The 27,091-nt window shown below is 36.8% G+C and overlaps 1 protein-coding gene across 2 annotated transcripts; it reads right to left on the bottom strand.

The window, feature by feature from the left end:
- On the bottom strand, nucleotides 1-26,877 carry ING3 (inhibitor of growth family member 3). 2 transcript variants are annotated; one of them, XM_047850423.1, is made up of 12 exons: nucleotides 26,737-26,877; nucleotides 26,419-26,490; nucleotides 23,614-23,714; nucleotides 21,267-21,332; nucleotides 10,846-10,942; nucleotides 9,078-9,149; nucleotides 8,078-8,197; nucleotides 7,643-7,800; nucleotides 6,871-7,064; nucleotides 4,899-5,094; nucleotides 2,334-2,372; nucleotides 1-789 (listed from the first exon to the last, which is right to left on the bottom strand). In XM_047850423.1, exons 1-12 carry the CDS (start codon nucleotides 26,762-26,764, stop codon nucleotides 673-675), a joined length of 1,260 nt encoding a protein of 419 aa, XP_047706379.1. In that variant the 5' UTR covers nucleotides 26,765-26,877; the 3' UTR covers nucleotides 1-672. The 2 variants fall into 2 exon arrangements, with proteins under 2 accessions (XP_047706379.1, XP_047706380.1); XM_047850424.1 differs by having other exon boundaries at nucleotides 8,078-8,158.
- Between the last annotated feature and the right edge of the window lie 214 nt (nucleotides 26,878-27,091).

The raw sequence follows: 27,091 nt of genomic DNA, 5'->3' as shown, positions 1-27,091 counted from the left end.
CTGCACTCTATCTGGATGCAGAAACATATAAAGACTAATGGCACAGATTCGTTTTTACCTACAGGAGTTTCTGTTTATGTACCCAGGTACTCTAGAGGACACCAGCCCACTTTATCACATGAACCATTTCCTTCAGCCTGCTGAATTTAGTTTCACAAAGAAACAAAGCTTATTATAAAGGCATTTTAAAAACCATTATCTTAAATTCTTTTTAGAAGCACTGACTTTTTTTTTTTTTTTTGCAACCATTATATACAGTGTTACATAACAGCTCTGGAGTACAGTACATGCAGCAGAACATACCTGTTGAATATAAAATGCTTTTCTTAAAATCTTCATCGTTGGAATTCTCTGAAGTCTAAATTATAGAATGCCCATTACTTTGAGAAACTGGTTGAGGAGTACAAATGTCTGCATATGTTGGCCACTGAAAGAATCCAAGGCTAACTGGAATAATATTCGTAGCACACCAGGAGTGCATAAATAATTTACTTACATTATTAAAATACAACCCATAAAATTCAAGTTCAAGATCTTACAGGATTGTCTATGTAAATCCTTGAAGTGGTTGCCTGGAAATGCATTGTTTCTCTTTTCTCTTTTCTTCTGTTTTAAAGTCCCATATAAAACATTTAGTTGAAGTTTTTCCTTGCTCACATGAAATGACCACCTTTATTTGTGCCGACTGCCTCTCCTCTTCATAGCGGCGGTGCACTGCGGACAGTACCACTTTCCTTTTGGAGCTTCTGTCAACCCAACGCACCCATAATGGAACCACTCTATAGGGCACTGGAAGGCAAAATTGCAGAGAAATCGTTCAGACCTCTAAAGATTACAGAATACGCTGAAATATGCCCACTAGACTGCGTATTATTAGATTCATGGAAACGGAACTTTTAGATCAAGGAGCCGATTTACAGATCATTGAATCCAATTGGTTAAGTTTCAGAGATGAGGAAATGGAGGCACAGAAAAAGCATGCATCTTTGTTAACTCGGAGGTTTATATAATCCCTTTTCATAATCCCAAGTAACGAACAAAAATTCACTAATTCTCGTTAAACTGGAGGATACCAACTTTCAAGGACAAGAAGTGAGATGGGTCACAAAAAAGGCAAATATATTTTACGGATTTTATTTAATATTCAGCATTATTCACTGCCTTATAAAGTAGAATAAGCTGGTTGCAATGCAAAACATGAAGGGATACCCTGGATTTCCTCTCTGGGTAGATCTATGCCTAGACATGCAGAGGAGAAGTATTCTACTCTGCAGCACATTAGGCACTTGCAAACGGGCACAGGAGATCTGAGCACTCGAAGGGCACGCCTGGGAGTGAGAGGGATCAGAGAGTACAATGGGGCGGTCATGGAAATGCATCATCTTCACTAAGTGCCCCAGGACTTTACAACGCTGTTCTTGAAATGATCGGGCAATACTGTTCTACAATAATCACAAACAGCCCATAAGTGATTCTAAAGAGGGAAGGAGGACAGTCTGTCTCCATCTATGTGAACATGCTGTTGGGGTGACCCTGTCATGTCAGGAAAGTACAAACTTTAATGCACACCAAGCCAACCCTGTTCAATCTTCAGATTGTGTAAACTGTTGATTAACCTCAGGATTCTGACATTATGGATTAGTACTTCTTTAGAATTCAGGGTTCTGTTACCCCTCTGCAGGAAAAGATAAATGGAGGGGGACTGGGAGTTTGAGACAGTAAGGAGGGAATAAAATTACTAGAAGAAATATTCTCAGCATTCAATAAAAACAGATCTCTAACCAGAATTAAGCTTCCTAAAAAAGAAATAGGAATTCTTTTCTTTCAAACCTCTTTTACTTTTTATACCTGAAGTGGCTCTTATCAGCTGACAGCTGCAGAGTACAACAGGAAGTACTATACTGACAGGAGGAAAATATCTTCACATCACAGCCTCAACATTTCCACCCCAACCCCTGGCCGCGGGCTTCCTGACAGAATGCACTGTTTTAAAATTCTAGTTCTTCACCGTAATAGGTGAACTGGATTCTGGTAAACACTGTATTATTTAGCAAAGGGGGTGGAGACTGTTTCTAATTTTCATACAATATAACACTTTTTGAGAATTATAATCTGCACATGAAACCATAAAACTAGCTTTAAAAAAACTTAAATTGGGAACACATTAAGGGACATTACCTGTTTTGCAGGGAAATATTCTAGGATTAATATGTAATTAATATAACTGCAAACCTGTGTTCTTAAACTCAGTGACACAGTAAATAAGAAAAATAGTCAAGTAATAATAATTTGTTATTTTTTTCATTCCCAAACAGAAAAAACTTAATACTTACATCTTGGTTATCACAGCCCACCATCTCACCATAGGATACCTAGTTCAAATAAAAGTAAATATTTTTTATTATGACTTATGACAAGCATCTAAATCCAAATTAATGGTTTATGATACTGTTAGGAAATAGACGGAAATATACCATATACTCAATTGCACTAAAAAATAGGGTATATAACTTTTTTAATAAAGATTTTATATAATTTAGAGCTTTTTACTAAAAGATTTTGGGGGGGCAGAGGGACAGAGAGAAATACACAAATTATGTGCTCTTCGAACGTATGAAAGAACCTCGACAGACTATCTTTGTGAGTGCTTTCTTTTATAGAGTTTACATTTCTTTCTTGGTTACTTACTTAAGGTTTTTACTTTTCCTTGGGTCATTAGGTCATTTATATTTTTGCAGTCAACAGTCGAAACTTCTAAACTTATTATAAACTTACTATCTGCCCTTTCTCATTTTTCTTTTTGCTGTTCATCACCAGTACTTTATAATATAATTTCCTAATTCTTGAGTTAACTTATGTTCTCAATGGACCAAAACATTTTTTCAGACAGGGTTATAACTAGAGGGTATACTGATTCTCTGCACTAGTGAGAGTATCTGTATATGGTTGTACGCACATGAATGACTTCTCTGGGTAACAATTTTGGGGGGGCACCCAGATTTTTCCCTTAGAGCTCTACAGATATATTGCATCAACTTAACTAGTTTCCAGTGTTACAGATAGGCAATCTAGGGTGAATCTGATTTTGTTCTTTTGTAGGTAAGCTACTTTAACTGACAGGATTTTTACACAATTTTCTTTGTTTTATCACTGATATTAAAAAACATTCGGGGTGCCTGGGTGACTCAGTCAGTTAAGAGTCTGACTCTTGATTTTGGCTCAGGTCATGATCTCATGGTTTCGTGAGTTCAAGCCCCACATCAGGCTCTGCACTGACAGTGTGGAGCCTGCTTGGGATTCTGTCTCCCTCTCTCTCTGCCCCTCCCCTACTTGTGCTGTCTCCGTCTCTCTCAAAATTAATAAATAAACTTAAAAAAAAAGTTTGTCAGGTGACAGTACAAAAACTAAGAAACTCTTTAATGGCAAATTCTCAAAAATTAGATTGCCAACTCACACCATTAAACACAATAAATTGTAGATAGATTAAAGATTTAAATGTGAAGAAACTAAACTATATCAAGAGCTAGACAAAGCCATTTGCAAATAAGAAAAAATAAAAGACACATTTATAAGGGGAAAAAAAGCAAAAAGGCCTCCTAAGCATATAACCCATGGCTGACTTCATAAAGACTGAGTCATTACTACATAAAATTGGAATTTCAAAACTAAAAAAATAAATACATAAAAATAAAAAAAATAAAAAAAATAAACCGCAAAGCATTCTTAACGTACAAGACAAAAATGATAGAAAAATCGGCCAACACCATTAAGAGTCAATTCATAAAAGAAGAAATAAAAATGGCCAAAAAGGGTCCAATTTTACTACTAACGTAAATTGAAATGATTGTGTGATATAAAACTATCAAATTGGTACATGGTTTTCAAGACAGAATAATATCCAGTTTTGGACCGGGTTAAGGAAACAGGCATGCTCACCAATTTTTGGTAATGAATTCCAGAAGATAATTTGGTAGTCTATAACAAATATTTTAACTTTATTTCTAAAAGATTATCTTAGAAATACATGTATAAAATGGATAACATTTAAAAAATGTCTACCATAACGTTATTTGTAACTTCAAAAGAATTCAAGCCACTAAAAGACGTATAGCTAACCATTGGTTTAAAAAGTTACACACAGCCTAACAGATAACTGTGAGAAGATTAAAAAAATTACTTAAAAATGATGCTCAGTACATATGACTTAGTGAAAAAGTGTTACATAAAGAATATACTGTGACTCCAACTGGTCAAATTCACACACATATATACACATACACACAAACATATACATGCACATGCGTATCTGCACATCTGTGTGTACATATGTGTATGAGACTGAATGTTTGTGCCTCTCCCCTAAATTCTTGTGTTGTATCCCTTCCCCTCAACTGTATTTGGAGATAGGGTCTGTGAGGCAATGAAGGTGAAAATGAGGCCATATGCGTGGAATCTTAATCCAGTAGGGCTGGTGCCCTTATAGAAGAGGAAGAGACACCAGCGCTCCCTTCACCATGTGAGGCTACAACACGAAGGTGGCCCTTGGCAAGCGAGGAAAAGAGCCTTCACCAGGAATGGAATCGGTCAGCACTTTGACACTGGCCCAGCCCCCAGAACTGTGAGAAGATAGGGTTCTGCTGTTTAAACCGCCCCGTCTGTGGTATTTTGTCACGGCAGCCTGAGCAGACTAAGACAACATGCTTGTGGGGTGTATGGCAGTGATAAATCAAAATGTCTAATTACAGGCTGTATCCGGGGGCTGAGATTATGGGTGACTTACACATTCTATTACATTCCTTATACAAGAAAGCAAAAGTGTTTTAACTGGAGGAAAAGAAGAGCACTTAAAAAATTGAAATAGCTCCCTTTCTTCTATTTGATTCAGATTATGCTTTTACCTGATTACAAATGCAGTATCGTGGTTCATTTGGGTCGTAAGTCCAATCAACCTGACTGTTTGAATCGGATTCTGGTACCACTGTTGTCTGTTGAGACATCTCTTGGACGACGGCTGATGAAGAAGAACACGATGACAGAGAGGAGGAGGAGGAGGAGGAGGAGGAGGACTGCTGATTTGAAGACTTGTTGTTGTTTCTGAAAGAACGGTATCAGATCTATTTGCTCAGCATCCAAAAGAAATTACGTGAGAGTAACTCCTAAGTGAGTGGTATGACATGAAATCACATGAAATGTATAAATTAACATTTAACGCAAAGTTAAACTAACCTGATAAACATATTTGAAAGCATAATTGTTGAGAGCAACAAAGAGCAATTATCTTTCATAACCGTTTTCTTTTTTTTTTTAATATTTTTTTGTTTTCTGGAGAATAAAGGTATTAAAAAACTCAGCATATCTTGGTTTTTAAAATAATTTTTTAATCAGTTACTACGTAGCATTGACTTAAATTATAGGTAATAGTTTTAAGAATTAATATCAGTTATGGCTACCTTAGAGACATTCTTTGTATTTTTTTTTTAATTTTTTTTTTTAACGTTTATTTATTTTTGAGACAGAGAGAGATAGAGCATGAACGGGGGAGGGGCAGAGAGAGAGGGAGACACAGAATCTGAAACAGGCTCCGGGCTCTGAGCCATCAGCCCAGAGCCTGACGCGGGGCTCGAACTCCTGGACCGCGAGATCATGACCTGAGCCGAAGCTGGCCGCTTAACCGACTGAGCCACCCAGGCGCCCCATTCTTTGTATTTTTAAGCCAAGTGAATACTCTTCATCAAAATCTAAAATACAAATACACATCCCAAAAAGTGTCCTTCTTAATGCCCATCACCTGTTTAACCGCCCACCCCCCCCTCCCCTCCAGCAATCCCGTTTGCTCTCACTTTTTGGGATGAGCACTGGGTGGCATATATAAGAGATGAATCACTGGGTTCCACTCCTGAAGCCAGACTGCACTGTATGTTAACTAACTTGAATTTAAATTAAAAAATATATATACAAATACACAAAAGCATTTGATGAAAATGATCATGACTATCTGTCAATATGTGAATACTTACCTGTGTTAGAGAGGAAACAGAGTGTTAAAATTCACAGGCAATTTACTATTATTTATATGCTAAAATTAAATTTTAAAAATAGGGAAATCTATCATCGGCAGTTATAATAAATTTGGGTCACTAAGATGAATTATTTTTTAGGATATCTAGCACTTTTGTGTTGATTCTACATTGATCATTCTTTTAGAGATTTACCCACAGAAAATAGAATACATTTAAAAATAAATTATGATGCAATTACTAGGTAACCTATTCTTCTGGCCTACCATTCAGAACTTCCATGATGGCGGAACACCTACCAAACGCAGACACCTGGGACAGGTGGCGCTGAATGCTGTTAAGTTTTCATATTTAAAATTCAGACAATCTTCCTTAGAGTCTCATACACTCAATCTAGAGATATTTTCATAATTTCAGTTTTGGGGGCATAAGACCAAGAATGAAGGAAGATAATTTACTTTTAATAAAAGTGAATAATTTTATTCAAAAAAACTCCCAGGATAAAATTTGTGTCTTATGCATTAATTTACATTGAAACACATGATAAAATAAGGGATCATAGATGAAAAAAGTTCCATAAAATGGTTTATCCTAGGGAACAAAAGAAAGTAAACAGAAGTCATTTATACCCAATGTAAGACTTTAGAAAGATTAAAGACACTTAACGTCTTCTAAAGACTTTACTCCTCCAAAGTAGGGCAGTGTGGATGAAAATGTCATGTCTCCCCGCTTCCCTAAAGGTCACCCTGATCCTTTATATGCTACCTGTGTTTAATATACGGAAGCCCAGTTGGGTACCAAGTAGCCTGCATACTTAGTAAAGGCATGGGGCTACTGTAATGATCAAACTTACTTGCTCTTTCTCCCGCTCCGTGAGTCGGCTGCTGATGAACCGGCGTTCTGTGTTAATGTAGTCATGAGTGCTGAAGATGATGAATAGCCAGCTGTTTCTCTAGGCATTGAAAATTCTTTTCCCAGCTGAAAGTCATTATTCTTAAACGCTTCATAACTGGCTTTTAGACTTGATGTTCTTCGTCCCTCTTTCATCTTAAATAGACATTCATGGAGAATATTAATAAACATAAGTATGCAGACTTTCTTTTTCAGTCCTACTAGTTATAATATTATGTTGGTTATCCAGTATTATTTTGTTTAAGCCATTATTTTCATCACTGTAATTTAAGCTACTTTATGTAAAGATTTAAAATCAGTTTTTACACAGTTAGGAGGTGACTATAGAGTGGGCAACTTAATTTGGAATATATTAATTTGGCAATTCAAGTCCTGAGGCTATTGAAGAAACCCCGAAACCAGCAGAGAGAACAAAGTGCTCTCCTAGCAGGTGCTGTGGCTCACTGTCAAGACTATGCACATCATGAGCAATTACTGGGTGAAGGGCTCTGCATGAGATTGCACGAAACTATTTTTCACTTTTCATTATCAATCAGGTAAATTAATGCATATTCATTTCATTAAATATTCATATCAGATACCATAAAACCATGATTTAAAAATGGAACTACACAACGTAAAAAAACTCTTTCTGTTCACATCTAGTTGTTTCTATTCAAGTTTGCCAATGAGTCAGACAAAATGTACCTATTTCCAAACCTCTTCCTTTTTACCTGAGCTGTGGCTTGAACGGCTTGAGCTGCGGCCATGGTAATTGCCCCTGCACCAGTTCCTGAAGATAATGAGCCAATGTTATAGGATGCCAGAGGTTGGGAGGAATTCACGTTGTAAGCATTGTTGGAAGAGGCTGTAGAATTGTTATTTCGACACCCTATGTAGAATTAAAGAAGAAATAAGAATGGTTGGAGAGAACATAATGTTAGTGAGCTTAAAATACATTATTTCCCAGTACAGATATAATCGTTAAATTTAACATTTTCATGCCACTATAAAATTTTCATGTTCCATTTTTCCTTTTTCTTCTTTTCCCACATGTGGACTTTAACCAAGTAAAAAATCTGTAAGCTTCGTTAATCCCAAACGCTTTAATTTCCCCTTATTTTAACAGAAACAAAAAGCAAAATTCATATTTAAGATAATAAACTTACCTAGTGTATTTTCCTTAGATGCATCTGATGTAAGAGTAGATAGAAGAGCTTCAGATTTAAACTTCTTTTCAGGAATATGATCTGTTGTTGTATGGTGAGAAGTCAGATTATATTTCCTTTCTGAATATAAAGAAAGAATCTGTGTGTTTTTAAACTTTAAAGAACTATGGACAAGGCATAATACTTCCATCAAGTTATAAACAAGTACAGCTATGTTCTGAGTTCTTCACAGAATACACAACAGTCTGTTTTCTTAGAGGACAGGAAAAGAAGAACTCTCTGTGTCACCTATTTCATTAAGGGTGGACTTCTCACAAAAAAAAAAAAAAAAAAGAGGAGACTTCTCACACAAATCACAAAAAAACCCCACAAAACTTCAGTAGCAAAGTACTGCAGATAACCCACGATTCACCATGGTTTCACATATAACATGAGAGGAACTTTGTTTTCAAAACTCTACAATTTTGAACAGTTTTCAGTCAACCCTTCTTTCATTCAAATTGATCTGTCACAAAATGCACTGATACAGTCTTCTAGCAAGCTAACATCCAACCAAGCATTCATTTACTCACTAGCCCACCAATCATTTGAGACCTTCTTATGTGCCAAAGTAGGCTAAGCACTGGACAAGCAAGGATGAAAAACAAAACAAAACAACAAAAACAAAGAGCCTACCATCAAGTAGTTATCATTTGCCTTGGGTTTTAACACTCTCTAGAGAGAGTCAGGTGTCTGCATATGGAAGTATATACTGCTATTAATACCATACATTTGTCCTCCAAGTATTCCAGGAAAAGCAAACTCTCTACTCCCAAATCAAATATACTTTTTTCCCAAATGAAGAAGGTAAGTCCACCAGGAACTATAATGAAAAAGTAGATCTCACAAAAGAAAAGGAAGGGAATTTTTCCCCCCTCAACTGATGGCATAGAGCCAGTTAAAAAGAATATACAGGTAATATAATGAGTTTTTAATTTTAGCTGCCCTAAACCAAACTTACTTTCCACTGGAGTATGTGAATGAGCGTGGTGATTGTTCACTGGCTGTGAGGGAGTATCTAATTCCAAAGATCCTAAAAAAAAGGCACAGAGATACAACTCCATTAAATGTCAACGCAAAAATGTACAGGTCAGTCAACTAAAGGCACTATGTCAGTCAACTAAAGGCACTATGTACCCTTACCCAGCAAAGGACTGGCAAGTTCTATGCATATGCCTGTATCATTTTAGTTAAGCACATTAGAGAATCACCACTTCCAGTTTCACCCTGAGCCAATTTCATCCTCCCTCTAAACAATACATAATCCACTTCTTAATATTCACCTTAAGTACAAAACAGCTCAAGGCATGCTAATGTCTAATTGGGGAATTCAGGACAGTGGGTACCACATAAGTGGATGAATGGATATCATAAGTCCATTACCGATAAGATCTGAAAAACTCAAACTAATTATACTGGATAGAAGACCTTTCAATGGGAGATCCTACAGTATTAGGTGATGGGGCATTAGTACATGAAAGAAAATTCTTTGATCATTAAAATGACACATGATAGTAAAGACTTCCTGAAAGAAGTTAGGCACAGAATCTCTACTGCCAAGCATTAACATGCTTTTAAAGAAATATTCTGGGTTTATCTTGATCCCTTGAGATGAAATCATGGCAGGGCACAGGGTGGAGCAGATTTTAGAATTTGATCTGGTTTAGTTCCATATGTCTGTGTCCTTACAGAGGATGCATAATTAACCTTCCTGCAGTACTGAATAGGCATGAATTACTGTTATTCACAGCTACTGTCAGCATTTCAAAAAAAAATTAGAGCAGTTACATTTTATTTTGTCTCAAAATACAATTCTCAAATAGGATTTCCTTGGAATAAAAGTATCACAAATAAATCAGACGATCATCTAAAGTGACAGATCTACTTTTGAATACAAAAATGCACTACGGATACCAAGATGGATTCATGACTGGTTGTTTCCCTATTCTAGGGAGCATGTGTATGAAAGAGAGAGAGAGAGAGAGACAGAGAGAGAGAGAGAGTGAGAGTGTGTGTGTGTGTATAATATATATACATACATACATGTATACATACATACATATATAAACACATCACCTAATACCATAAATAAATTTTTCATCAGTGTGTAGAAATAGGTACATGTTCTTGCTGTTGAAATGAACCAAGAAAAAAAAAAAGTAATAAACAGGTAAATTATAGCAGGAGATCAAGTCGAACCTTGCAAAGAAATATTAAAATGGCTTCTTATGAATAAGAAAAAGTTTAAGAAGGACTTACTTGAGAAAGAGGAAGTGTTTTGGAACTAATTAAAATCTTTCTTACTGAGGGAAAAAACCTTAAGGCAGTTCTTAGGAAGAAAAAAGAAAAATTTTCCTCAAAGTTAAAGTGTATCCAATAGGCAGGGCAAAGTCAATACATTTAAAGATAGATGGTTAACCTGTATCTAGATGGTTCTATTTCTTTAAATCTTTGTTCTTACCCCTCAACTTACTAATATATATATGCATATTAAAAAATGGAATGACTTAATATGTGATTTTAATAAAGAGAGAGTGTATGATATCCTGTATCCTCTCTCTCAGCATCCATAACCCAATGTTCTAACTGCTAGAGTCCACGCCTGTCCGACCCAGGTGCCACCATCCACAGAAGCGCGGGATCTGAGAAGTCCCCGTGGGATAAGTGTCTCCTTAGTGATTCGCACATGGACTGTCCAACATTGATGGAAAACTGTAAATTTTACTTACGCCTCTCTAATATTTCTGTAATTCCAGCATTATCAGCTTCCAGCTCCATCTTAAACTTAGCCAGTTCTTGATCCAGCTTTCTCAAGTGTCGATCTACCTGTTTCAAAGAAGATCAAAGATAACCACCAAAATTTGGGACACTATTAAAGTGTCAGCTTAATGAGGAAAACTGAACCTTTTTTCTTTTAGTGAATCCGCTTAGTATCCTTGAGCAAGTCAATCAACCTACACCTCAGCTTTTTAATCTATGAAATGAGGGTGCTAGACAAAATAATCTCTCAAGTCTCCCTTAATAATGTGAAGTTTTAAGAAACTAAAATCACAATTTGTTAGAAAACATTCAGAAGAGGTGGGATATGAAACTAAAGCAAAACTGGTATTTGGGACTTGAGGGGAGAGGAAGTGCAGGAGGGTTGGTAACTTTTTATAGTATCCCCTGGGATTACTTTCAACCTAATCTCCCACTTATAATAAGGTCATCCACACTGCCATCCTATAATAACTGTTATTTAGAATGAAGAATGAAAGATCCTTGTCTATAAACAAAGACGCTCCTATATTCTATACATACATTTCTCGAAGGCAGAAAATTAAACCATTATACTTGTAAACATTGATGTAAAGGGTTGAAACAAAGGGAGTTTTTAGCCAGAAAACTCTATTCCCCAAAGAGCCTGGTTAAAATGGCTTTATTGTAATACTACTGTCCTTGTTAAGGTAGCAAATTTTTTCATTCACCTAGAGATCTTTTGACTGATTTCAGAAAACTATATGATACCTCCAACTAGCAGCAAGTCTTAATTTCTTAAGGTTAATATTAAAAATTTTTCAATACTTTTTCAAATTTACTACTTTGAAGTGAAACAAAGAAAACACAAATTTTTTGAAAAATGCTGTTATATTCTTGACAACACCTTTTTTCAAACTCCAGATTCCCAATGGATCATTGTTAAATAATTTAAGAGTGACTTTCTGACAAGTATCAAGAGGTCTATGATACATCATGAGGGCAAACAAATTAAATAAGAATGAAATAACGTGTACCTAAAATGAAGGAGATGGGGAGAAAAGTAGCAAAAGATAATTTGTTTGTGTCAGACGCCACATAACGTGCTTGGTGCATCAGATGCTCTTCTGTCTTTTCTAGCCCTTGCTCTGATCTTCTGACAGGTTTTTACTGTCTCCATTTCATAAGTGAAGAAACTAAGACTTAGAGGGTTTAAGTAAGATAGCCAAAGGCAACAGTTAATGCCTTATGGAAAAGGAACTTAACTCTGATCTATTTGTAATAAATTGTACTTCACCATCTATACCTAACATTGCCCTCTGAACTTCTGTATGCAGCACCCAACTGTTTATTAACTCAGAATAAGAGAATTCAATTAGAAAAATAAGAATATCTCCTTATTATTTATATTTTGTATATTAGCAGCACCCATTGGGGTATTGGTTAGTGACTTTTCAATATTTTAAAACCCAATTTTTCCCTCCATCTTCACACACAAGTCATTTTTCAGAGCCTGGTAGAGACTGTCCTCGCAATATTTAAAATCCTATAGAGTCTCATATTACAGACAGTTGCTCCTATTCAAAGAACATGCAGGTAATTGAGCATTCTTTAATGGAACCTCCCATCCAATAATAATGTGTGAACACAGACCTCAGTTATTCAAAAATACATCTTACGTTGTCAAAATGTAATCTTAAGGGAAGTCAGAAAAAATACTCATATTTAAATTCCAAGAACACTCAACGCAATGAAAATACTCCACCAACTTTATTAACTACAATCATACTACTAATGAATACTGCATTCCTATTATGTGCTTAGTTAGCACTGGGTTAAATGGCAGACACATGAAAAATGAGAGAGAATCCCTGCCTTCATAGGAATTACAATTTAGCTGACAAATCAAGATTTCTGTAAGATGTTTAACATAATAATGTTTTAAAATATGTATCTCCTAGATGTAGCAAATAAGCAAAAGCTGGAAAAGGATCAGAAGAAATACATTAAAAAAAAACCATATATATATAAAACACTGGGCTGTGGTAGACATAAAGGAGGTATAAATGAGTTAGAGGGTGAAGAATGTATCATCTTTGAAGGGATGGAAAGAATGAATAGACACAGAGAGACAAAGGATTCTAAGAAAAAAAAAAAGTAAAGAACAGTGTGGCCTGTAACAGGTATGTACAGTATAGACAGGTAGAATATTAGAATCTTGGCTGGGAAGATGGCGCCAGAGTGAGATGGCGACGCCATGGACCCTCCCCTAATTCCTTCCACCCCTGCATCTAATAACTGTTTTGATGCATTAAAGATAGTACTGATAAGGGTTATTATACATGAGAACATGGAAAATGATGGAATTTTCCAGTACTAGCAGCTCAGAAAAAGCAGCAGAATCCCACGATTTCATAATTCTAAAACCCAAATACATAATTAAAATAAACAAACACAGAAAAGCCTAAACCACATTGTAGTAGGCAGGCAGCTTTGGAAGATAACTTCCAATCATTCCTACCACCTGAAAGGTAAAAAAAGATTATGAACAGATGAATATTATAAGCAATCAGTAGGCAATGAGAATTAATTTGTCTCAGATTCACCGCTGATGTACTAAATCGAATTAAAGTTAGAAAGTTGACCACAGATTTAACTTAAGCTATAAAGCACCAGAGTACTTAAATAGCCACAGAAAGAACACCGAACTTGACTGAAAGCTGTGGACTGCATGTCCTCTACCCTCACGATTCTGCATGGGTAGAGCACCTGTTCTGGCAGATCACCATAATGGCCCCATAGGTATCAGGCAAAGCAAGAACCTAAATTACCCCACTCCTCCACACACATCTGGCCTCATAAGATTGATTTATAGTAGTAAAGAGGGTCCTACGCCAACTGAGAGACATTTTCCATTAACCACAGCTTTCTAACACAAGGCTGACCATGGAGTCTAATTATTTGATTTGCTCCCCATTTAATGTTAATAACAGCAGCAAAATCTTCCTTCCTATAGCCCAAATCATATCTGATAACCCCAAATATAATTCCTTTAATTTTAAATCAATTACCTTTTTTCTGACTTCTTGAGAGCCAAAGGAAATTCTGTCAACATTATTTGTTAACATATTGATGATCACAAAGATATTTAAGTCACACTTGGCCCCTCTGCATGAAACAAAAAAATCCTCATACTTGAACATTTTTGCATAGAACTGTAATCATTTATTCTTTCTCTTTTGACTCCCAGTTTTCCAATATTCAAATTTTAAGATGTGTCACTGATGGACCCAAACTGAACGAAATACAGCATTTTAAAAAGCTTCTGCGTGATTTATGGCTTCTAATACCATGCCATTCTAAAATTTAAATGTCTAGCTTGCCCTTTTAGAAAGAGCACAAGTTAGTATATAAAGTTCTAAGTTGAAATTCATGACAATGAGAGATAAATTTCTAACTGTGAAAAGATCTGGTAACAGTGAATAAAGAGGGTAAATTGGAGAAGAAAAAGGAGTCGTGATGGCAAATTATTTCTCTGACAAGTCATGAAAATGATTCTCCACATCTCTGAATTTTATTTAAAATAGGTGAAAATTTGACCCATCTTTAGGCTGAATCAAATATTTGAGGCCTAAGCACATAAACTACATCTAATCTTCCTTAAAGACAATGAGGATAGGAGACAAATCAAAAGGTCAAACTTACACAATATATTTCCTTAATTAGAGTATCAGATGAAGAATTCTCAAATTTATAGGTAAAATGTAGACCTGAAATATAATCATCTCAGGAACAGGCCAGGATATAAAAAAGAAGCAAGTTCAAGGGTACTGAGCAATGTTAAGAGACTGCTAAAATCATTCAAGCATTAACTAAAAGCTCAAATTCTATCAGAGTGTACACAAATCAACTTTATTAGGTATTGTAATGTAATACAGCCTTATGACAGTGACATCTGACTGAGAAACACAAATAAGTGTTTAATGACTATGAGCATCAGGATTCTAGAAGGAATTTATTTTAATAGGACAGCTTTTTGTTGTTGTTCATTTCACTAAGACAACTACTGAAATGAATTTTCAGTTTGTTCTACAGAACCTCTAATTCCACCAATCTCTTCATTTGTGGGTATTTATGCAGTCTCGTTTCTTTTCTTAATAAATGAAAGTAACAGTATAGGGCTACTTCTAGGTATTAAAAGTTTACTACTGACTTTAAAAGTAAATAAAGTATCTCAAAAATTAATAATACAATCAAATACCATGCTATATAAAACACTGAGGGGCAAATCAAATACAATTATATACTAAATTATTGTACATTAAAATCTGTAAATATACGCTTACTTGAAATTACCACAATAACACAATGTTTAAGCAAAGGCATGCAGACAATCTCCTCTAAGGTATACCTCACTCCTGTTTAAGGTGGCCTCCTGCTGCTTTCAGAAGAAAAAACACACAGCTTGCATTGGCTTACAGGAGGACCTTGCCTGTGGTGGCTCCTGCCTGCCTCCTCTGAATACCTTTCTTACATACACCAACTACACTGGCCTCTTTCTGACTGGACCGGCCAAGCCCTTTTCCCCCTCAGACTTGACGCGTGGTACATCATCTACATCATCTGCCCGAAATGTGCTTTCTGAAGCTCCCTTCCCATGGCTGGCTCCTTCTCGTTTTCCAAGTACTACCTCAAATGTCACCTACTAAGACTACACTCATCCTGGTGACATTCTTAACAGCCTCCCCTAGTAATTCATTCTTCATCCCTCTTTCCACGATGTTTATTTCCTTCACAGCACTTACCAAAATCTAATCTTTATTTGATACTATGCCTATATTCATTGCTTGTCTGTCATTACTGCCCACTATACCAATGACTGCTCATACAAAGCAGCTCTACAAATATTTGCTGAATGAATCAAAGTTACTCTCTCCCACTATGCAGAAGTGTATAAATAGAGGTACCTCTGTTTACTGGATAAATGATCTATGAATGAAAATTGCTGTAAGTTTACATTTATACTGTGCCCTATCCACTCACCTTTGAAGTATTTAGCTCCCTAAGCTCTCAAGTGTTAAATGTTATAGGAATTTAATTCCTCTTTCCTTTTTTTTTTTTTTCCCTCTTTCCTATTTGTAAAGACTTTCACCTGGATACTTACTGTTGATATTTTGGGGAATATAACCAATTTAAGATAGTAAATTCATTTAATAACTTCCCTATGAACAAGGCAATAATTCCCTTACGTTCAACTGCAATTACCTGCAAAAGTACACTTACCCTCAAGTGTAAAGTGCTCAAATTCCACACGCCACTCTGGCAAAGTGGTGTAGCAACACGGAGCACAAGTATTCCAAGGAGGCTATTGTTTTTTAACATTTTATAATGACTTATTTGTGGTAAGTGATACTCATTTTTTCATTTACATTAATAATATCAGATTACCAAATAAATTTTCCTCTTACACAAATTTCATTTTAAAATTTACTTAGTAAATAGATGTACAGATGATATGAACACTCTAAAAGCCTGGAGGGTAAGATGTGAATATTAAGGTCTGGGAAACACTGGATTAGATCACCTCGGAAGTCTTTGTCCTTGTGCTCACCATTCAACGAATCTATTGTGCCAGGCTCTGAGGGTAGAGAATGACTACAAACCTTATGTACCCTCAAGGGCCCTGGCTAGGAGATCTAATATTTTTTATTTTACGAAAATAATATTGTCATAATTTTCAACTGTCAAGGCCTAATAGTGTTTAATAAATGTTTTCATACTTTAAAAGGAATCTCTTTAAAAGCAAAGGTACTGAAAATAGTCAAAAATTATTAATGTACAACTATAAAGTGAAAGGTACTTAAATAAAACATGTACCTCATAATAAGTTTTTTATATTTTAAAAAAAATGCCCCTTTTGCTGAAGACATATCTATAAATCCTGTTATAGAACTTTCAAAATGAGCTTATGTATCAGAGATAGAAATCTATCTAAACTGAAGACACTAAAAAAATTGAGAGCAATTTAAAGAGAGGGATGCCAAAAAGATGTGAGCAAAAACATAGATCATGAGATTGAATGTGTGGTCTGCTAAACGATTCTATAAAGGAAACTAAACTCACTTGAATTATATTACTTTCATTTCTCTTGGTTTAAAGCCATACTTTGACAAGAGGTGGCTATTTGCCTACCCATGTTTGGCACAGCAGCCTGTGTTTGTCCGTCAAAACCAAGCCAAACTTAGCATATACTAAAATGTGACTCTGTTACCTTCTGAGAAAATGTCACTCAACTGCCGTATCTGATGCAACAAACTGAACACCACTAAACTCTAGCCACTAAACTCATAATGTGGGAGTCACGTTAGTGCCTCTTCGTCTCCATTAAATAATTTAGGCGATCTTGTTCAACAAATGTTTACTGAGAAATAACTACGCTAGAGTCTGAAAACACTAAAAGATTTTTTAAAGACATAGTTCTTGACATTTATAGTAGGGAAGACACACATACAAGTAAAAGGTAAATAAATAATTATTTAATTCAAGTAATAATAAAACCATGGGAATAACAATATTTAGAGGTCAGTATGATTCTGTTGAGGGTAAGGTAAGGCCCAAACTGTTAATTACCTACTCAATAGCCTCCTTCCTTACTGATAGAACCCCAATTGTACTCCAAGGGTCGCAATGTACCTTGTTAAGCAACATTTCTCAGCCTCCCTTGCAGCTAGAAGGAGTCAAGAAGATAAGCAGGAATCAGTAGGTAAGATTTCCAGGCTCCTTTAAAGGAGCTGACTGAATTGCAAAATATGCCCTTTTGAGTAACCCCCACAGCAATTCTTCTACCTGTCCAGAAAAGAGGAGGAACAGATCAGAAGCAGCCTGGGACAACAAAGATGTTGGGGTTGCCACACAGCCCCTGGCCTGCCTCCTCCAACAGTTATTTTACACGAGAGGAAAATAAATCTTTTGTTTAAATCACTCTTGTTGTGGGCTGCCTGGGTGGCTCAGTCAGTTGAGCGTCCGACTTCGGCTCAGGTCATGATCTCACGGTTCATGAGTTTGGGCCCCGCATCAGGCTCTGTGCTGCCCTCTCAGAGCCTGGAGCCTGCTTCGGATTCTGTGTCTCCCTCTCTCTCTGCTCCTCCCCCACACGCGCCCTCTCTCTGCCTCTCAAAAATAAAGAAAACTAATTAAAAAAAAAAATTTTTTTAATCACTCTTGTTGACTTTCCTAAGTGGTCAAATCTCATCTCCTAGATATAAATGACACAGATATCAATATTAAGGCGATTTTAATAAAGAGACTGCATGTGGAGGACTATGAAAGATGGAGAAAGTTTCCTAAGCAAAGACGAAAGGAAAAGCATGCCAGTCATTTGCTGTTGTTAAAGTTCTTGAATGACGGCAGGCTGTAGAACTGGAGAGGAAGGGGTAATGAGAGATGCTTAGAAAATAAAAACGAACACGACATAGCGATCAACTAAATGTGGGGAGGCCAGGGACGAGGAGGAGGCTAGGATAACTTTCGGTATTCCAATGTGAATAACTGGAAGATCAGTGGTTCTTCTGAGAGAAGTTGAAGGGGAGACTAAGAGTTAAGATTGAATACACTGAGCTCCAGGGCCTGGAATTCTCAGGTAAGATGACTAGGCTCAGAAGAGAAGTCTGAGCTTGGGGAATCATTCATGTATAATTGCTAAAACTAAGAGAACACACAGAAAATTAATGGAGAGATTTCTCAACTTGGGTTGTGTGTGGGGCAGGGGATAAAACTGGCATTTGAGAGATCAGTTCTTCACCATGTGTCATGTGGTCTTTCTGGCCTCTGGAGTTGGGCAGAAGGAGGGAAGAGAGTTACCTCTACGTGAGAACTACTTGAATACAGTAAGAAAGAATGCAGGTCAAGGACAGAGTCCTGAGGAACAGCAACCGTTATGAGTGACACCCATGGAGACTGAGGAAGGTCAGAAAGATGGAAGGATGATAATAGACGATTAAGTCTCAAAGAAGAATGGATTTTTATATTAGAGATGTCACAACAGCCTGAAACAGCAATTTAATATGGAGTGCTAAAATAGGAAGGAAGCAAAAGGGGGAGAGGAAAAGAAAAGTCACAAAAAGAAAAGGCAGAAGGAGGACAGAGAAAGGAAGGGGAGAGGAAGGAAAGAAAGAAGAAAAGACAAGACAAAAGGCAGTTCTGGAAATACTGGGAGACTGGAGAAAAACCAGGTGCAACTTGGCAGAACTGAAAGGGAAACAGTGGCTTCAAGAAAGTGCACAATTCCAGTTTGAGGAATAAGATGGAGTGAATCTTTAAAGAAGTGAGCGCCTACTATCTGCCCAGCTAACAGCATTTATATACATATGTGCAAATCTATCTGTAAGGCACAAATTAAGACTGCTATTTTACAGAACAGGAAACCAACGTTCTGGGATTAAATACTTTTTCCAAAGTCCCACTGTCAGTGAAGTGGCTGAACTCACGTCTGTATGGATCCATTATGGGCACTTGCTTTTTATTACATTTTGTTCAGTTTATCACATCACCTTCCATTACCTCACTCCCTACCCTAAATAATCTATCCCCCTCAAAGAATTTACTAGGTTTTATTTTCATTCTTTGTTTATCCATTATCTCTGAGTGAAATGCTTTCCCCTCAATACCACACCTAATCCAGGCCCCTCAGCCTCTGAATAAATTCTGTTCAACACTCATCTCATAACCTCTAAGAAATTAACAATAACTCTACTGTGAGTTAGTTCAGCCCTTTATCAGATATTTATCTTTAACTGCATTAATCTTTATTTGTTACACTGTTTCTATACAGGCTCTTCACTTTAGTTTGTGGGCACATCTTCCCAACTAGTTTACCAACACCTTGAGGACACAAGCCATTTACAGTATTTACTTTTTACTCCTTCGTTATAACCCCAGGTAAAACTCCATTATACGAAGCACAAGAGTAGATAAACAGTGTGGTTCATAAATAATATATAAATACATACACAGAAAAAGACACATATTTAAAAAGAACATATTTATATTATACATATTTTTCTAAGTGTATGAAGTATTTTTTAAACATACAAAAAGTACTAAAATAACAAAATATAAACCAAGAATACAGCCAAAGATCTATATGATTTAAAAAGAAGGTAGTCTCTAAATAAAGACTGACACATATAATCATTAAATATGAGGACGATGTTACTAAACAACTTCCTCTTGGATTCAAATATAAATGTCTTTTTCTATGTCTATATGTATATAATTCAAGACCAAAACAATTAAGAACCTTTTTTTTTTCAATTCCACAGTAAATCAAGCTACCATTTGTTCTACCTTTCTTTAGGCAGTATATCTTTCATGAAATTATTTTCAGAATTATTTTCAGAACTGTACGAACAAAAGAGCCTAGGTTATTTACACCAGTAAAACTTTCTACTATATGAGAACAACAAAACATTTTCTATAGCTTCACAGGACAAATGTTTGCTAGTTTTGCATAAACATTTACAATGTGCACCATGTGTGGTGTGTACCTTTTATCTTGTGTCTTGCTCACCAACAACATTGATGTTTACATACACTTGTTCAGTAATAAGATGGCATCCAGGTAAGATTACAAAAATACGGTGTGAAATCTATATGCTAAAGTAGACCATAAGTGACCACTTATTTCTTTTTAGCTTTAATTTGCTTTGAGGCAGAACCAGAAATGAGTATTTCCTAAAGGATGTATTTTAGAAGCTGCTTAACATAAAAGAGAGCACCATAATTATACCAGTTTGAGAAATACTGCTTCTGTCTTCTTAGTGATTTCAATCTTTCACAAGTGCTGCTACTGCAAAAAAGAACCTTTTTTTAAAGTTTAATTGAGTGTTTCCCATTTCTGCCACCTGAGCCAGTCGTTGAGTGCTATCTATTGACATCACTTAATAGATAGTTGAGGACTATCTGTTAACACTGACTTCAAATGATTCTCTTCTTCATTTAATCAGGCTACCAAAAAGTCTTGTCAGCACAGTAGTCTTACATGTATTTTACCACGGAAACAATCTCAAGAGGATTTACAGGGAAGTAAATACACTACCTTAAAATAAGGATTAGTAAAATAAATTTAAACATCAATTCTTGTTGAAAAAAAAAAAACAAGTTTAACATCGGATAAAACTTATAGCAAAGTAAATTCGGCTAAAATGTAAGGTTCTAGACCTGTTAACTAAAACTGCAGACTCTCTTTTCTGCAAAGAAACCAAAAATGGACACTAAAACCTCAAATTAAATGGGATCAAGAAAACAATACCTCAAATTTAGTCTGCTCTTCCTATTAACATTCAAGCCAATGAAACTTAAAACATAATCCATAATGTAAATACTATAGCACAGCATTCACATTAATTTTACTTACCAAGTCATATATCTGGTTTGCCAGCTGTACCTTCTCATCTGCATCTTCCAAAGCTTTATAGTAATCCTGAATAAAAACATTTTCATTTTAAGAACAAATTAATAACTTAAAAATATGTGCAGTTAGGACATAAAACTGCATTTTCATTATCATACCCTGTATTCAATGTCAGTCAACCTACATTAGCAATAAAAACCCAGTTAAGGATAGGATGGGGATGGGGTAGGATTAGAAATTTTATATAATGGTCAAGAATCAAAGGAAGATGCTAAGCATTCCTAAAAAAGATATAAGTAAAATTAAATACTATTCCAAGTCTAGCCTCTAAACTAGTAAAAGTTATGTGAACTAATGAATACTCTTTTTCTTTCAAAGAAAATGTTACAATTTATCTAATTTATACTCTCCATTTTTAAATTTTTTAAATAAAAGTATAAATATTGAAAATATTCTGACCTGCATGTCTCTATTTTCCAATTGTTCTGGAACTCTCAGGGGTTTTTTTGTTTGTTTTTAATTTGAGAGAGACAGTGAGAGCGCAAGAGTGGGGGAGAAGGGCAGAGGAAGAAAGAGAGACAATCTTAAGCAGCTCAGTGAGGAGCCTGACAAGGGGCTCGATCCCACGACCCTGGGATAATGACCTGAGCAGAAATAGAGAATAGGACACTTAACCGACTGAGCCACCCAGGTGTCTCAGAACTCTCTTAAGCTAAGTATTAATTCCTACAATTCCTACAATGTCAATCTATACTTTAGATTTTTCCTCATATAAAGCAAATCATTTAAAAACATAGAAACCATGGACTTTTAGACTTTTAAGGGTGTATCCAAGCTGCAGTGCACCAAAAACTTAATAGATTAAAGGAATAATAACTGACTTGGTGTTGCCCATTTGACCCTTGAACATGGCGAGGGCTGGGATGCCAACCCCCCTGCAGTTGAAAATCCACATAGAACTTCTGACTCCCCAAAAGCTTACCTACTAACAGTCAACTGTTGACTGGAAGCATTTACTGATAACATAAACAGGAGATTAATGCATGTTTTGCACAAGCATTATATTCTGTATTCCTACAATAAAGTAAACTAGAGGAAAAAATGTTATTCAGAATATACTTTTACGGTACTGTTCTGTATTTGTCAAAAAAAAAAAAAAATCCAGGTATAAAGTGGACCCATCGATACAAACCCATGTTGTTCAAGGGTCAACTGTATATGTGATGTCTATACTCATACACACCTGGGTCTCCAGGTATCCTCCCAGTCAGGACCAATTCTGTTACAGATTCTAATTTATTTTCTCCTAACAGAAATAATCTTCCTCCCATGTGGCAAAATAAATAACACAATACACGAAATTTGTAGCTTTCAAATTTCTTTCTCAGTTGATCTTTGATCAATTCTATGAAGGATGGGGATGAAGGAGCCATTATTATCAGAGATATTAAAGAACCTGTCCAATGTCACACAGCTAAACGGAGGTCACGACAAAACGTGGGTCTTTTATGTAGTTCTTCCAATGTATCCCAAATACACTAGGTCATACATTTAAAGCAAACCTTGGGAGGAGATCTGATACTCATTCTAATCTGGAACAGACCTGAGAGTACTATAAAATTAACAAAAACTCAACGAATTCTGTATTTCTAGGCCCAATTCATACAGAGTTTTAAATAAAAGATTTTTTAAGGATCTTCTCAACTCTTAAAATTCTGTTCTTCTGTGATTCCACCAACTCAGGTACCTAGCAATATGTAAAATATGCTTCAAGGTGTGCTATTTTTCATACCAGTTTGGGGCCAAAATTAGAAGAAAGTATTTTCATCTCTAAAGACAAGGTAACTTTAACTACCCGTGACCAGAATAAAACAAATTAAAAGAAAAAAACTGTACTTTTTATGATTCTGTAACTCTCTAAAAAAAGTTGCTAATTTTTATTGCCAAAAAGTTATTTAAAATTCCTACACCTAGGGGTGCCTGGGTGGCTCAGTCGGTTAAAGCATCTGACTTCGGCTCAGGTCATAATCTCGCAGTCCGTGAGTTGGAGCCCCGTGTCGGGCTCTGTGCTGACAGCTCAGAGCCTGGAGACTGCTTCGGATTCTGTGTCTCCCTCTCTCTCTGCCCCTCCCCTACTCATGCTCTGTCTCTCTCTGTCTCAAAAATAAATAAAAAAATTAAAAAAAAATTCATACACCTAAAGCTCTAAACCATAACAAAATATTTAAATTTTAAAGAGCCACTGGTAACTTTCCCTCATTCTGAGATCCAGAAAACTATTTCATTTTAAAATATCTTTCTCAGAGAGTCCCAATATTTACTGATAAATCATCCAGAGTGTTGAACATACTTTTTTGATGGATGCCATTTGTTCTTCTCTCCACTCCGGTTTATTTTTCTTTGCATTCATAAAGAATTCACTGACTCTTTGTTCTAGTTGATCCATTGCATCTATGACATAATAAAAACATTTCATATTTAGATGACCAAATTCATATACTGAATATACATGCTTTGATTTGGGGAAAGAAAAAAATATCTGACAACATACACTCTTTCACTTGGCCAATAACTTAAATATGTCATGCTTTGATTATGTAAATGCTTTACTTTAGAAAAAAATAACAATTTTCTCTACTGACAATTTATTTTTGTTATTTCAAAAATTTTCCAGTCATCAAAGGAGTCGACTACATAGATAAGTTCTGTACGACAGTATTTCAATAGTACAGCCTTTGGATCAAAAGCTAATGGCATTAAATCAGCCAAATGTGCCAAAACACAATTTCTCATCGTAAGTACCACTAGAGGGGTGCTCGGTGGGTCAGTCGGTTAACCGTCTGTCTTTGCCTCAGGTCACAACCTCACAGGTTTTTGGGTTCGAGCCTTGCGTCAGGCTCAGTGAGACAGCTCAGAGCCTGGAGCCTGTTTCAGGTTCTGTGTCTCCCTCTCTCTGCCCCTCTCCTGCCAGCACTCTCTCTCTCTCTCTCTCTCTCTCTCTCTCTCTCTCTCAAAAATAAACATTAAAAAAATTTTTTAAAAAGCACCAGTAGATAATCCTCCCATTTCTTACTTTCTTTTTAAGTTTATTTATTTTGAGAGAGAGCAAGTGTGTTGGGGAGGGGGGGGGGGAAGGGCAGAGAAAGAAAGAAAGAGAGAGAGAGAGAGAGAGAGAGAGAGAGTGAGTGAGTGTCTCAAGCAGGCCCCACACTGTCAGTGCAGAGCCCGACCAAAGTGGGGCTCGAACTCACAAACTGTGAGATCATAACCTGAGCCGAAACCAAGAGTTGGAGGCTTAACCAACTGAGCCCCCCAAACACCCCTACATTTCTTTTAATAAGAAAAAGTAATAAAAAGATTTTAAACTCTCACTATATGCATTAAGCCCCCGATTGTCTCACATCATTACTGAAATAGAGGGTACAATCATTTATTCACTTCATACACTATATTATTTATTCTAGATGTTTTTCTCTAAGCCTATGCCAAGAATGGTCATCTCATTCCATGTCTGCTAAAAAAGGAAAAGTTAAAAAAAAAAAAAAAGGGAGGGGTGGAATCTGTTGCTATGTAAGTTGAGGAAAACCTTCTGGAGATTTTCAGGGCATAATAGGTTTTTAAAGATTCTAAGAAGTCTTGCAGTTAATTTTTTAAAAGAATTTTCCTTTGTCTAAGTAAGCATTTTCTAACTTCAAGTTAAAATGAATTTTGTGAGCAAGCCAAAGAAATACACAATTCAGACTTCTACACTACAATCCACCAAATAAAAGAAAGCTTCCATATCTTATCACCTTGTATTAAGTGCGGCCACATGAAACTGACAAGAGGCTGAGAAAAGTATATTCATGAACAATGGTGCGGAAGGTGGAGAGGGGCAGAGAAACAAGCGAGGAAAAGTACAGGTCCTTAGCCTGTACTGTTGGTTCTCTGATCTCTTTCCACAATACCCCTTTTCTCCCAATCATATCCCAAAACCCAGGTCTTCCTTCACCTCTACTTTCAAAAAAACAAAAAACATGGGCAACATGAGAAACATTTCATGTGTATAGCCTAAACATCACTGGAATAAAAGGGATCAAGAAACCTATCTTTTGAGGATACACCCCATGAAGGCCAGCCGGCCATTATTATCACTTATACAATTTAATTAAGGAATAGCTGAATTTCTCCAAAGGGGGAGTAACATCCAGCTATAAAGGTACACCTAATTATATACTTTAATTAAGTAACATATAATTCATTTGGCATTCTTAATTTGCAATATAGTATGTCTACAAGATAGTTAGAACAGCTATATTATACGCATTTCATAAAAGGGGAAAGTTCATGAGGTTCATTCAGAGCATGGTGGACATAAATTTGTACTTAAGTGTAATGTTGCTCTAAGTATTTACCTTATCTCCAAAGACACTGATTCTTTACTTTCTTTGAATTGTAAACCCTTTTTTAGAAACTCCAGAGAAAAAAAAAATGATCATATAAACCACATACTGCTCTGTGAAAGAACAAGGTTAATTTTGGGAAAAAGTAACCAGACTACCAAGCTACCACTGATAGAAAAAAAGTCAAAATTTTTATTACAGCAGATAAGAAGCTTTACAGTAAAATCTTATTTCCCTCACTTTGAGAAAATATCATCCTGTTGACAATTGAGAATGTATCCTATAATGTGTAACTTTCCAAAATTTGACATTCCAAGTTCACCAGGGTCACTAAAGAACCACATTATCACCTATGCTTCTGTTTTCCGCTCTTGGAAATTTTTGAATAGAACGAACTTTAACAAAAGTATAAATGCTGAAATCTATGTTCCATACATAAGGGCTCAAGTCAAAATCTTCTCAACATTTACACCGATGTGCATTAAAACAGGTATCTACGTCCTCACTGAAGGTACAGAAGCTTTTATTGCAGAGTCTCGAATTCGAGAAGAAACAGATACACGTGCCCTAATGCCTCCTTCTCTTGTAAAAGCAAGGAGAAAAGTAGCGTGGAAAGCAAGAGGCAAGATTAGGCACTGCCTTTTCTTTTTCACAACTCCTTATCCACTAGCCAGTGAGCCGGAGGAGAGTCAAATAGCGGTGGCGATGAAGTCGATGGCAGGGAAGTCTGGACTGAACGCGCGCGGCGAAGAAGGGCAAACGCGCCGACTTACTCTGCACCTGCAGGTCCATCTCGCGCATCTCAGTGAAGCGGTCCCGCAGGTCCATTGGAAGCTGTTCAATCACTGTCAAAGGGAGAGTCCGTCAGAGGGGCGGGGCCAACGGCGAAAGTACGCGCTGACGTCAGTGCGTGCGTGCGTGCGTGCGGGGGGGTCGAAGGAGCCGGCAGCCCACAGCGAGGCTGCCAGTTACCGTGAGAAAGAAACATCCCCCGCCTCCCCCTCCCTCCCGCCATCCCGCCTGCCCGTCCACTCGCGCTCTTGCCCGCCCGCAGGTCCCATAGACAGCCCCTGCCAGCGCCGCCCACTCACTTTCCAGATAGTCCTCTAGGTACAACATCGCGGCCCTTAGAGCTGGGGGAACGAGGGGGTCCAGGGGTTTATTTGTGTCACTCGCTGTCGCCGGAGTTTTGTCCCTTCCAATATGGCGCCTCCGCTAGCAGCACCCGCTCAGCTTCGGCGGAAAAAAAAAAAAAAAAAGAAAAAAAAAAACCACTTTGGCGCCTGACGGCGCTTGCCTCACTGCCGCCCGGAGCTGTCATTGGTTGGCTGAAGCAATGACGTAAGCCGACCGGAGCCCGCCCCCGTGCCATTGTGGGAAGTGTAGTTTCATTCCCTCCCAGCAGTTATTAACGTGCTGGCAGTTCCTCATGTAGAAACTACAAAA

The sequence above is a fragment of the Prionailurus viverrinus genome, chromosome A2, assembly GCF_022837055.1.
Source record: "Prionailurus viverrinus isolate Anna chromosome A2, UM_Priviv_1.0, whole genome shotgun sequence".
In the NCBI taxonomy this organism is placed as follows: domain Eukaryota; kingdom Metazoa; phylum Chordata; class Mammalia; order Carnivora; family Felidae; genus Prionailurus; species Prionailurus viverrinus.
This window is presented reverse-complemented; position numbering and strand designations above follow the sequence as displayed.